General features: G+C 48.5%; 1 protein-coding gene across 3 annotated transcripts in view; it reads right to left on the bottom strand.

The window, feature by feature from the left end:
- Positions 1–10868, bottom strand: part of SLC16A2 (solute carrier family 16 member 2) — a 93827-nt gene extending 82959 nt beyond the window's left edge. Inside the window, exons 1-2 of one of the 3 annotated variants that reach the window (XM_072955832.1) lie at positions 10852–10868; positions 9510–10111 (exon numbers count right to left, since the gene is read on the bottom strand). In XM_072955832.1, the coding sequence (XP_072811933.1) occupies positions 9510–9939 (430 nt within the window). In that variant the 5' untranslated portion in view covers positions 9940–10111; positions 10852–10868. Of the gene's footprint in view, positions 1–9509; positions 10186–10614; positions 10734–10851 lie in introns of those variants that run through there. The other 2 variants (XM_072955831.1, XM_006217157.4) reach the window with 2 other exon arrangements.
- Between the last annotated feature and the right edge of the window lie 1609 nt (positions 10869–12477).

The following is a 12477-nucleotide window of genomic DNA, read 5'->3' as shown; positions in this document are numbered from 1 at the left end:
AAGAAGAGACAGTTTCTCTGGCCCTTTTTGGACCTAAGGATCATGATTCTGGGTAGAATGAGATGGGTGGTTAGAGGAGTATATCATGGATCACAAGAATGTCGGACTTGTTTCCTAAACCCTTTCTTGGTCATCTCTTTTTATCCCTTAGTCATAGGATTCCCTGAGGCTACAGGAATGAAAATCTCTGCAGCAATCCCCCTTGGTAGCTGCATACACCACCCATCTTTGCTATGTAATAGGTGATATCTAAAAGCAGAAGTTCTGGACTCAGACTCTCTGGGTCTTGACTCTGCCATTATTTACTATATGAGCTTAAGCAAGCTACTTAATTTCTGTATGTCTGTCTCTTTATCTGTGAAATGGAGGAAATAATAGTACCTACCTCATAGGGTTGTTCAGAATTAAGATGAGTTCATACATGTAGAGTGCTTAATATAATGCCCAGCACAAAATTAACTGCTAAATGCTAAATAAATGTTAATTGTTGTTGTTATTATTATTATTAGGTGCTTGACAGAAGTAAGAAGGTAAATGCCAAAGAAATTGCACTGTGGAAGAGCAGCCATCACTGGGCTGTGTGCTTCTTGTCTTTTCCCCAGTAACAGGGAAAGCTTATAGGGAGTCATCTCCATACTTCTACGCAGTCCCCTTGGGATTAGTGGCAACCTCATATGAGGGGCTTGGGTGGTGAACAGAAGAAGAGTTCTTTTCTTTGTGAGAAGCTCAGTGACTTAAACAACTTACTAAACCTGTGACCCCAGTCTCATAGACACCATGTTCTAAGCAACTGTGCTAATTGGCCTAGACATATATCATACACCCAGCTAAGCACACGTACACACAGGTCTGGACACACAGGTGCACGCACATACCCTTCCAGCCTAGGTAAGAGGGTGGGCAAACAGATCCACAGGATAAGTTAGACAAAGAGACTGTGTGGGGACTGCTTGTTTAGTGACATTTCCTTTCCCCTTTAGCTGCATAGAAGCAGGGAAGCAACTAACCTGGGAGTTTCACTTCTTACCTGTCCACCCTCACTGAAAGCACTCTTGACTTTAGTTAGGACTTTGGTGTCTGTCTCCTTCCTCCTCTGACTCCTCTACAATCAATTCTGCAGTATTTTTTTTTTTTTGGCAAGAAGAGGGATGATAGAGGCTCAAAACAGGATGAAGATTTCTATACTATACAGAATCCCTGAAGTTACTGAAAACCAATCTGAAATCTCTGGAGGTTCAGTTGGCCCAGGAGCTGGGGGGACAATGATAGTGAGGATTTGAAGGGAAAGAGTTCAACTGACCAGGACATTTATTGAATACTATTGAGTAAGACCTGTTACAATACTATCTCTTTGACTGGGGTCCTGGGAGTATGAAAGAAATGAGGTGTGGAAATGACAAAACTGGGTTCATAGCAGCTATCTTACTGCAAAAATCCAGAAGGTGATGGCTTCCACACTCTTGAGTGCTTGAGAGAAAGTCACCCGTCCCCCAGAAAATGGAGAGTAAGAGGGAGGAGAAAGGGGGAAAAGGAAAGGATACCTCCACAGAATGTAAAGGAATGAGCCTGACAGCTAATCTGGAGTTAGGCCTGTACAATATCCAAAACCCCAGTTGTTCCTCTAATTGAGCAAGGGAAAGAAGGAGAAGAGAAAAGAATACTGGGAGGAAAGGGGGTGGCATATCTAGCAGAGGTTTTACAAATGCACTGTGAAAATAGGTGGAGCCAAGAAAATATACAGTTGGGACAAGTTTTATCCCTTCTTCTCCTACCAATCCCAGAAACAAGCAAAGAGAATGCAACAGGGCAAGACTACCAGGATGAAGAGGAATATACTTCCTCAAGTCACCCAGAAAGGCCACATTCCCCACCCACAAATAGGAGACAAGTGATTTCACACTAGTAATCACAGTATCTTGATTTCAAGGCAGGTGATTAAACATCACTAGGCTTAATCCCCTGTCACTCCTAAAATGGGAGAGGGCTGGAATATCCTAAACCCTGCTCTGAATAACCTTTGAATACTAAAAGGGATGCAGGATAAGGGGAGGATGGAAGCAGAAAGAAATTTGCAATAAAATCAAAACTACAATGAGGTATCACCTCACACCAGTCAGAATGATCATCATTAAAAAGTCCACAAATGATAAATGCTGGAGAGGGTGTGGAGAAAAGGGAAACCTCCTACGCTGCTGATGGGAATGTAGTTTTGGTGAAAACAGACTTACCATATAATCCAGCAATCCCACTAGTGGGCATATATCCAGAGGGAACTTTAACTGGAAAAGATACATGCACCCCAATGTTCATAGCAGCACTATATACAATAGCTGAGACATGGAAGCAACCTAAATGTCCATCAACAGATGACTGGATAAAGAAGTTGTGGTATATTTATACAATGGAATACTACTCAGTCATAAAAAGAATAAAATAATGCCATTTGCAGCAACATGGGTGGACCTGGAGATTATCGTATTATGTGAAATAAGCCAGAAAGAGAAAGAAAAATACCATATGGTATCACTTATATGTGGAATCTAAAAAATGAGACAAATGAACTTATTTACAAAACAGAAACAGACACACAGACATAGAAAACCAATCTGTGGTTACCAGCGGGAAAATAGATGAGGAGGTGGAGGGATAAACTGAGAGTTTCAGATTTGCAGATAATAACTACTATATATAAAATAGAAAAACAAGGTCCTACTGTATAGCACGGGGAACTATATTCAATATCTTGTAATAGCTTATAATGAAAAAAATATGAAAAGGAATATATATGTATAACTGAATCATTATGCTGTACACCAGAAATTAACACATTGTAAACTGACTATACTTCAATTTTTAAAAAATAAATGAATAAATTTGCAATAAATGTTTCCAAGTCCCACTGTTGGGGAGTTGCAAATGGGTTCATGCTAAGAGGTACAATCCAGGCTGGCCATATTCTCTCCATCACTCTCACCTAACATGTTACCTAGTCTGGGCCCTTTGCACTAGCCCCCAATAACTCCTACAGAAGCCTCTGTTACATTAAACCTGATTCCATAAACAGAAGAGAAAACACTTTTTTCAGACAGAAGATTCATAAACCATGGCTTGAAGTGTAGATTATGTGTATGTGTGTGTGTGTGTGTGTGTGTCTGTGTGTCTGTGTGTGTGTTTCACCAATAAAGACTTTTCTCTAAGGTTTACTCATTCAATCCCAGGTAAGATAGCTCCTTTCAAAACAGGAAATCCCACTCCATCTTTCACACAATCTGAAAAGAATAAATGATTCTTTTTTTTTTCAAAATGCAACAAAACAAAAAGATGCTGATGGGAAAAGCAGCACACCCTCCTAGGAAACTGGTCTGCTCAAAAAGTCCAGATGACATCTTTTATATATTTCTGCAAATGCTGACAGTCCAGCTGCTTGTTTACTCTTCATGACATTGGAGGAAATATTTCCAAAGCAAGTACAAATTCAGGGAAAGGGAGAGAGAGCTCTGTGCCTGCTACTTCAGTAGCCACACGCCCAGCTAATCTGTGAGTGAAGCTGAAGTTGACCAGAAATTGTGGATATTCATTATGGTCTTTTCTAGGATCGCAAGCAGCAGCCCTCTCACACCCACCACCAGGCAGCATCTCTCAATGAGCTATAAAGATGCCCTGTCTGAAGCCCCCTGAAGGAAATCATTGTATTGCATTTAGGAATCTTGGTTTACACTTCTATCCTGAATAACAGCAAACAAAGGTCATACTAACCATGCATTTCTGAGAAATGAGAATGAGCTGTGGAAAATTATGTTTCAGGAAAGGGCTCCAAACTAAGGCTTAAGGGAATGCTTGCAGTTTAATGCTTTTCAGGAACAGTCTCAAATGCTGGGAAATAGCAGCATACGGTACCACTCTGCTAGCTTACAACAGGCCAAGTCGAAGGAATTCTCTTGGAAGCCCAGGTCTGTGCTGAGTGAGACATTTTGGGAGAAGCAGTTGTACATCTGGAGTTGCCTTTACATACTGGGTTAAAAAAAAAACTGAGTCTTTTCAACCACATTGATATGTATAAGTAGCCTTAGTCTTTTAGTACATGCAACATGGGAAAATGATGTCTATGTGGCTTTTCATTGCTTTGTCAATATCCTCCCAACCCATCTGCACCCTCATTCAGGCAGATTAATACATTCCCATTTGTCTGAACGAGTCAAAATTTATGCCAGGTGAATAGTAAAGGATAATATATCATATAATTCTAGAAAGTAGAATGGCAGCACTAAGAAGTTCATCTAGCTCAACTTTGCTAATTATTAGAGAGATGCAAATCAAAACTACAATGAGGCAGCACCTCACACCAGTCAGAATAGCCATCATTAAAAAGTCTACAAATAATAAATGCTAGAGAGGATGTGGAGAAAAGGGAACACTCCTACACTGTTGATGGGAATGTAAATTGGTGCAGCCACTATGGAGGAGAGTATGGAGGTTCCTTAAAAAACTAAAAATAAACTTACCATATGATCCAGCAATCCCATTCCTGGGCATATATCTGAAGAAAACTCTAATTCAAAAAGATACATGCACCCCAATGTTCATAGCAGCACTATTATAATAGCCAAGACATGGAAGCAACCTAAATGTCCATTGACAGATGAATGAATGGATGAAGAAGATGTGTGTGTGTGTGTGTGTGTGTGTGTGTGTGTGTGTGTGTGTAAAATATATTATATATAATGGGATATTACTCAGCCATGAAAAAGGATGAAGTATTGTCATTGCAGCAATAGGGATGGACCTAGAGATGATCATACTAAGTGAAGTAAGTCAGAAAGAGAAAGACAAATATCATGATATCACTTACATGTGGAATTTAAAAGATGATACAAATGAACTTAGTTACAAAACAGAAACAGACTCACAGATATAGAAAACAAACTTATGGTTACCAAAGGGGAAAAGAGGGTCAGGGATGAATTAAGAGTTTGGGATCAGCAGATATAAACTACTATATATAAAATAAACAATAAGGTCCTACTGTATAGCACAGGGAACTACATTCAATACCCTTTAATAAACCATTATGAAAAAGAATATACATATATATATATATATGGATGGATAACTGAATCACTTTGCTGTACATCAGAATCTACCACAGCATTGTAAATCAACTATATGTCAATAAAAAAATTAAAAATATAAGTTCATCTAGTCAAATCCTTTCATTTTACAGACAGATAAACTGAGGTACAGAGATGTAAAGTGCTTGCTTAAAGTCACAGAGCAAATCAGGGGCACAAGCTGACTAGTTCCTACTCACTGCCTAACTGGTATTACTGAGATCACCAGCCCTTTGGGGTCTAGATTTAGACTTAGAATGAGAATTTGAGACCTCTGAACAGTGAGCAGGGATCCAAACTCAATCAGCTACTCCAATTCAAATAAGGATCCCATTGGATGTCTTCCAAATACCGCAACCTCTCCTCAACATCCCCTCCAGTATGAGTCAAGGTCTCAGTTTGGGACCCGGTTTGGTTGGAGAGAAGGCAGAGGAGTGACTTGAAAGATACCTGGCCAATGGCCCTGTGGCCCAAAACTCCATAGCAGGCTTTGAGCCAATCTGATCTAGCTTCTCTGGGCAGTAGGCAAAAACCTTCAGCCAAAGGCAAGACATTGGCAGATTTGCTCCAAAGATACCTGGCTGCCAAAGTCAGCAATTTAGTGGTCAGCCCAATGAGACACTGAACCAAGCAATGAAAACCCCTAAAAAGGGGAAGAGATAGCTCAAACTGCCCTGGGCCTCACCTATTCTTGGGACTCTTTGCCCAAAAGCAGATTGTATCATTCATCCCATGCCTAGAATATTGTCTCTGTCAGAGTGGCCCATGAGCCCTAACTATCTGGTACCCAGTAATGAACCTTCCTCACCATTACCCCTTTCCCTGGGTGGTGGGAGACCTATCCCTGCTCCCTCCACCTGGGAGCCTACAAGGGCCATGCTTATAAACTTCCCAGTAAGAGATGCCTCCCATCATATTTTATGGTTCAGTGTTAGACTGGCAGTCAAGGTGGAAAGTTCAGGGTAATGAGTTTACTCTGGAGCATGTTCAAAAAGACCTAAGCTTGGAGCCAGTGTTAACAGCTTTGACTTGTTCTGCCTTGTCCCCTGGACCCCCAACCCTAACCCTGCCCCAGCTCCCACTCATTTAGGGTTCCAGTAATGATCTAAGGCCTGCAACCAATGCCACAGTGCTCTTTCTTTCCTCCAAAAGGCTCCTCTCTCATCCCAGGAAGACATGATATACTTTCCACTAAATTGTCTGCTTGCCCCTGTCCTATCTGCAGCTTGGTCTAGGTTGGGAGACTCCCAAACTTCCCACAAGCTCTGCAAAATGTATAGTCTCATTTCTCTCTTGACCTTTTCCCCTTTTCCCTAAATCAGACCTTGGTCATTTGCCTCCACCTCAGGAATCTTTTGCCTGCCAGTCCTCCCAGGCCTCAGACCCAGGAAAATTTGGCGTTCTTTTCAAAGTGGGTGAAGAGAAGTGACAAGATATACTGCCACCACAGAACTGTATACATCACAGAATCCACAAAGACTATACATTGCATGCTTTAGAAGGCATGAATTCTACTTCCCTTCCACTCCTCGTGGCCTCTTCCCATGCCCAGGGGCCCCTGGGATGTGGAGTTAGCCCCCAAACATCAAAACAGCCTTCCTCTGTGGCTCCCTCACAATAATACCAATCATCTGCAGACCTGTAGACTCATTAAGCCAATCAGCACAGCGTTAGGGCTGTAAAGATATTAGGCCTAGCCAAAGAGAATTTGGGTTGTAGGGAGCCTCCAAATATTAAATTCATAGATTTTTTTAGAGATGGAAGGTATTTTGGACATTAATAGAAATGAACAATGCTCCTTGACTGTGGGGGTGTATATTCTGTGTTCCCCAGAATGGCTATTGGGCAAATCCTGGCCAACAAAGAGTGCAGCTTCTGCTGGCTCCTTCTATCCCTTTGAGATATCAGCACTGTGGTACAGGTGGCTGGGAAATTTTTTGTAAACTGCAAAACGTGTGTGGCAGCAGAGACACATTTGGAATCTCAGGATCTGAATGGTTGCTTGGGAAAGCTGAGGGGCTCAAGAAAGGTAGTGGTGAGGATGAGATTTTCTAGGAACTCAGGAATGTGGTGGGGTATTCCTGACTTTTTTAAAAAAAATAACAATGGAGGTGTTCTTGAGAGCCTCCTGTATCAAAAATAACTTTCATGAATTCAAGACTCAAACAGGAGGGACCCAAGCCAAAGTATTCTGAGACCCTGGGGACATACCAAATTCCTTTCTGTCCTTTCCTGACCTATACTCACCCTAATTTAAACCAGTAACCCCAGCCCCTCAATGGACCTAGTCTGTGTCAGAGTACACACCAGCCACACCTCTGCACAGCTCACTGCCACCCCCTTTCCCAGCTGTGCTGTGAGGTCTTGACCGGAAAGTCCCAGCCAGCCCTCCCCCTGAGTCCCCTATGATCACCTGCTTTGAAGTTTGTTCCCCAGCAGTGAACCTCTTCCTGGTAAAAATAGTGGGTTTTCCAAGTTTTATTACACACTCCTAAGGCCCCGGCTCTAGGCCTGCTCACATCACATGAATGCCAAGGCCTAGCTTCAGCCCATCCCCCACTACCTCCCATGAAGTTTCACCCAGACTTTGCCACTGATCCCGGAGGCCAACAGCCTGCCTTTAACCACAGGGCAATGCTCAGCAGGTGCGCTCCAAGGTAACCTAGGCAACAGCCAGAGGCCTTACTCTGGCTGCCTTCCCAAGAGCCCCTTAACTGCATCAAAGCAGGGAAAATGCAGTCCCAGGGGTGAATGCAGCAGTGACCTTCCACCCAGAAGTTGTTCCACACAGTCAGGGACCCCCTCCACTCAGGCGTCAATGTTGTCTAGGCAGTCCTGAGACTGATTTGGACAGCCATCGACACACACTCGAACTTTCAAGTGGGGCTGGCACACTGCGGCGCCAATGGGTCACAAGGTCAGAGGCACCACGAGCCCCCAAACCTCTTTAAGGACAGCCCAGTGAAGTTGCAAACTTAAAAAAAAAAATGAGTCCTTGGTTGAGAGCAGTAGGAGAGGCTCTCCAAGGGCCCAGGGAATCCACAGGTGGACTCCTCCAGAATTCAAGATTTCTATTCACTAAATAAACCCCTGACCTCCTCAGAGAGCAGCAGAAGTACGTGTCTGGGGGTGACGAGAGGAGGGAGCACTTCAGCCCCAGGGCAACACTTATTCTGAGCTGTGTTTAAAAAAAAAAAAGCCACGAATTCTGAGCTGCGAACTTGGCGGCGGGTCGCGAGTGGAGCTGTCCTGAAAAGCCACAAGAGGGAATGAACCTTGAGGAAGAGGGCATCCCAAGCCCCACGGCTCCTGAGACTCCTCATCGGAACTGCTGAGGGGCTTCGCCGGTGGCTTGCTGAGAAAGCGGGATGGCTACTCTGACTTCTCCGAGCCCACGGGCAGGCTTCAACAGGAGGAGCGCACAAGCCTGCGGTCCCGCAGACGCCGGCCTGAAGAGCGAGAGCTATGCCCCTGGCCCTGCTTGTCTTGGGGAAGAAGACCAAGTCAGCACCACACAAAGGTGGGAGGGGTGGAGGCCGGCATTCCGGCTGAGGACGAACCAGGCACCCCGCGGATAGCGGAGAGGCTCAGGGCGCCAAGGAGCGCGAGGCTGAGGTCGTGGGCGGCGCGAAATGAGCCGCAGGGCCCAGCCTTTCAACCGCCTCACGCCTCTCTGGCAGGAGACCGGAGAGATTGCCTCCCTGCCTGCTTTGGGGTTCAGCTCAGAGGGCACGGAGATCCGCTCGCTCCCTCAGAGTGGCAGAGGACTGCCGGACTCGGTTGGGCTGTAACCACGGCGGGCAAAGAGATGCGCTCACACCCCCACTTGCACTATCTCCCTCCCTTCCTCTCTCTCCTGTATACAGACACACACGCCTGCCATGTGTTTGACTCTTGGCGCAGTCACCAAGATTCCTAAAGTGTCTTTGACAGAAAACCCCTCCGCTCCCTGTACAGGAACAGGGGTTGCTGCGGAGATCCGCAGTACAGTGTTTCTCTCAAAGTCCTCCCAACCTCCCAACTCTCTCCTCTCTCCGTTGCTTACCCTACCACCAAAAAACATTCTGCAAATATTTTCTCCCAGTACACACGCTAAGAGTACTTTAAGTAAACCCGAAAGGTGCATCTGAATAAGTCCCAGAGCAAGAAAGTTTATTCCTTGCGCGTGATCAACGAATGTCCCAGGTCCCATCCCTGGGATATCTTGCACCTCTTCTTCACAGCTAAGGCTGCCCGGAACCCGACAACTCGCGCCCTAGCAGGGCCACCGGCAAGGGGCAAGGGGGAGGAGTCCGAGCGGCGCGCTAGAGAGGCGCCTCGGACCGGGAGGTATGGGGTCGGCGGCGGCGGGAGCACACACCCTTGCCTAGAATACCAGGTGGAGCGCGAAGGGCCGCTCACCTGCTTGGAACTCCACTTGGCGATTTTTCTCTCTTTCCTCCTGCAGCAGCATGGAGTAGAGAATTCCGAAGGAGTTCTGGATGCCGAAGATGGAGCCGTTGCACCAGGTGGCAGCGAAGACCACCATCCAGCCGAAGCCACCTTCGGGGGGCTGGAAGCCGCGCGCGGTGCCGCGGGTCTCCACCGTGGGCGTGGATTCGGGTTCATGCACCGGCTCCGGCTCAAACTCCAGCTCCGGCAGCGGTGCAGGGTCCGGTAGAGGTTGGGGCTCTGGTTGGGGCTCTGGCTGGGGCTCGGGTTGGGGCACTGGTACCGGCTCCGGCTCGGGCTCCGGCTCCGGCTCGGGGTTACCCACCCGCTCCTGCTGTTCCTGCTCTGCCTCCCGCCAGGGCCCCTTAGCTTCCTCGCTCGCAGGGCTTTGCAGCGCCATCGCGGCCGGGGGACTGTGGCTGCTCGGGCCGGAGGAGCCGCTGTGTGGCTGGTACTTGTTTCTGCTGCTGCTGCTGCTACTGCTGCTGCTGCTGCTGCTGCTGCTGCTGCTGCTGCCGCCGCCGCCGCCGCCGCTGCCTCCTCCTCCCGGCTCCGCGCCCCAGCTGGCCAGCCTGTCCCGCGACAGACGGTCCCTCGAGCCCTCTCCTCCTCCTCTCCCGTCCAACCCCCCTCCTCCTCTCCCCATGTCATCTCTCTCCTCCCCCTCCTCCTCGTCTCCCCCCCACCTCTTCCTCCCTCAACAGGCAGCCGCTACAGCCTCGCTCTTCTCCCCAGCCCTTCCTCCTCCTCATACTCTAGCTGCCGCTGCCTCCCTCAACTCCCTTTCCAAACTACTGAATCCTGTCCTCCTTACCCAGATGCCCAGTAGAGTAAGAGTTAAAATGTAAAAAATGAGAGCACAAACTATCCTACTCCTCTGCCCTCTCCTCCCCGCAGGCTCCAAACGGGCATTGATCAACCTAGAATCCACGGGGCAGACCCCGGCTGCCCCTTGCTCCCACTATCTCCTTCCTCACAAGCAGCCTGGAACCGGGGTGACCCCAGGGACCTCAGAAAGAGAGATGGCCCATGAAAGACCCCACCCTGCCCTCGGTAGTCCCCATGCCCCCCCCACCTTGGGCTTGAGGGAGACTTGGAGGGGACAGCTCAGGCCTCGGACAGAGGGTAGACACTCTCTCGAGCCCGGGGGCTCAGTCCCCTACAGTCCTGCGCAACAGCCCCCCTCCCCAGTCTCTCCCCCTCCGCCCCCGCCCTTCCCGGCAAATCCCTGGCGGGGCACGGATGGGAGGAGGCGGCTCGGCAGAGAGGCCCGCCCCTCCGGGCAGTCAATCAGGGCTTTGTTTGCACCGACCTGGAGCCTAGAGGAGCCGTAGAGGGCCGGGTCTGGGCCGGGGGCCGGGCCAGGAAGGGAGGGAGATGCAGTGGCACCGGAGGGGGCCGGGCCCAGGAGGGGCGGGAGCTGGAACTCAGCTCAGGCTCCTCCCGGCTCTCTGTCCCGCATTGGGGGACTAGGAGTCAGGGCCAGGTCGAGCCGCCAGTTTCTGCAAGGGCCACCCGGCCCCCAACATCCTGGCTAGGCTGGTCTCTCGGGCCTCTGCCGCAGCTTTTCGGGCGCTGGGAACTCTCCCGAGACGCTAGCAGAGGGATGTCTTCCCAGCACCCACCTCCCTCTTCCGCCCACCTCCGGCTTAGAGACACCGGAGTCCCGCTGAATGTCCCAGACTAAGGCCCTAGCCCTGCGAGGGCGAGGGAGAGTTTGCTCCCTAAAGATTCCGCGGGTCCCGAGAGGCGGGAAGGGTGATCTGCCCTGCAGGCGGCCGGGCTCTCAGCCGGATTGCACGGCTGTTCCCAGCCTCAGTTCTCGGGGCCGGCCCGCGATCCCGGGAAGCTCTGCCTCCCCTAAGGGCCCGCGCGTCTAATGCACTAATCATGAGTTCGTGGTGTGGTTACCAAGCTACTTTGCTCCCCACCAGCGGGCGGGCAAGCGCCAAGCCCTTTCTACCCAGCATCTCATTAACCTTCTTGCTGGGTGGAAAGACTGCATGGCAGTTGAAAATGCATCTGGGGGCTGCGCCAGATGCCTAGGAACATAGTCATTAAGTACCTGAGGGCCGGCTGAGCTGGGCGGGAGGATAAAGGTGTCCCAAGTAGCTTGCCATGCAGTGAGAGGAATCGGCCAAATTCACAAATCAGGGGGCTATGCCAGTCAGCAAAGCAGGCACTGCTTGAGGAATAGAGCCTGTCGCTTATTGCCTGGAGGTGAGCATTTATTATTCACTTACTTTTTGCAAGAAGGAAGCCTGAGGCTCAATGAAGTCAAGGTGTTTATTAGCCTAAGGCCATGGGACAAGTCAAGTACAAGCTGGAATTCAAGGCAGGTCTTCATACAGCAAAGCCTCCCGCTCCCTGAGCTTCACCACAGGTGGCTGGGGCCAGGTGCTCTGGGGAGAGGGACAGGAGAAGGAAAGGCAAGATCTGGCTGAGCTAATACAGTAGGCTTCTGGGGGATGTAGTGGCTTAGATGGATCTTGAATGTTGAGAAGGATTTTAACAGCTGGGAGTGGGGGTTGGATGTCCCTACCTAAGAGAGACAAAACGAAGAGGCATGGAAGGACTCTACTCGTAGAAAGAAAACTAATCAGGCCAAAAAGTTAATATGTATGCTGCCTCTCCTAGGAAACGTTTGCATTTTAATAAGAATCCACAATGCTTCAGTCATGAGGAGTGACAAATCATGGACATTATGGGCACTGGGGCTTAAGATTTGCTTTTTAGTCAGCAGTCTCACCATACACAGAACCAACTGTTGTCCTAGGGGAGCATTAGCCTTGGCTTCCATTTGCAGGGAACCTGATTAAGACTCTGAAAAGGATTATTTCCAACCCCAGAACTAGGTATAGACCCTGGAGCCTTGCAGCCCATCTCAGACTCCTACTGCCTAAATTCTAGTTTCCTCATTTGAATGGTGTTTTAGATC

This window comes from Vicugna pacos, chromosome X (assembly GCF_048564905.1).
Source record: "Vicugna pacos chromosome X, VicPac4, whole genome shotgun sequence".
Lineage (NCBI taxonomy): Eukaryota > Metazoa > Chordata > Mammalia > Artiodactyla > Camelidae > Vicugna > Vicugna pacos.
This window is presented reverse-complemented; position numbering and strand designations above follow the sequence as displayed.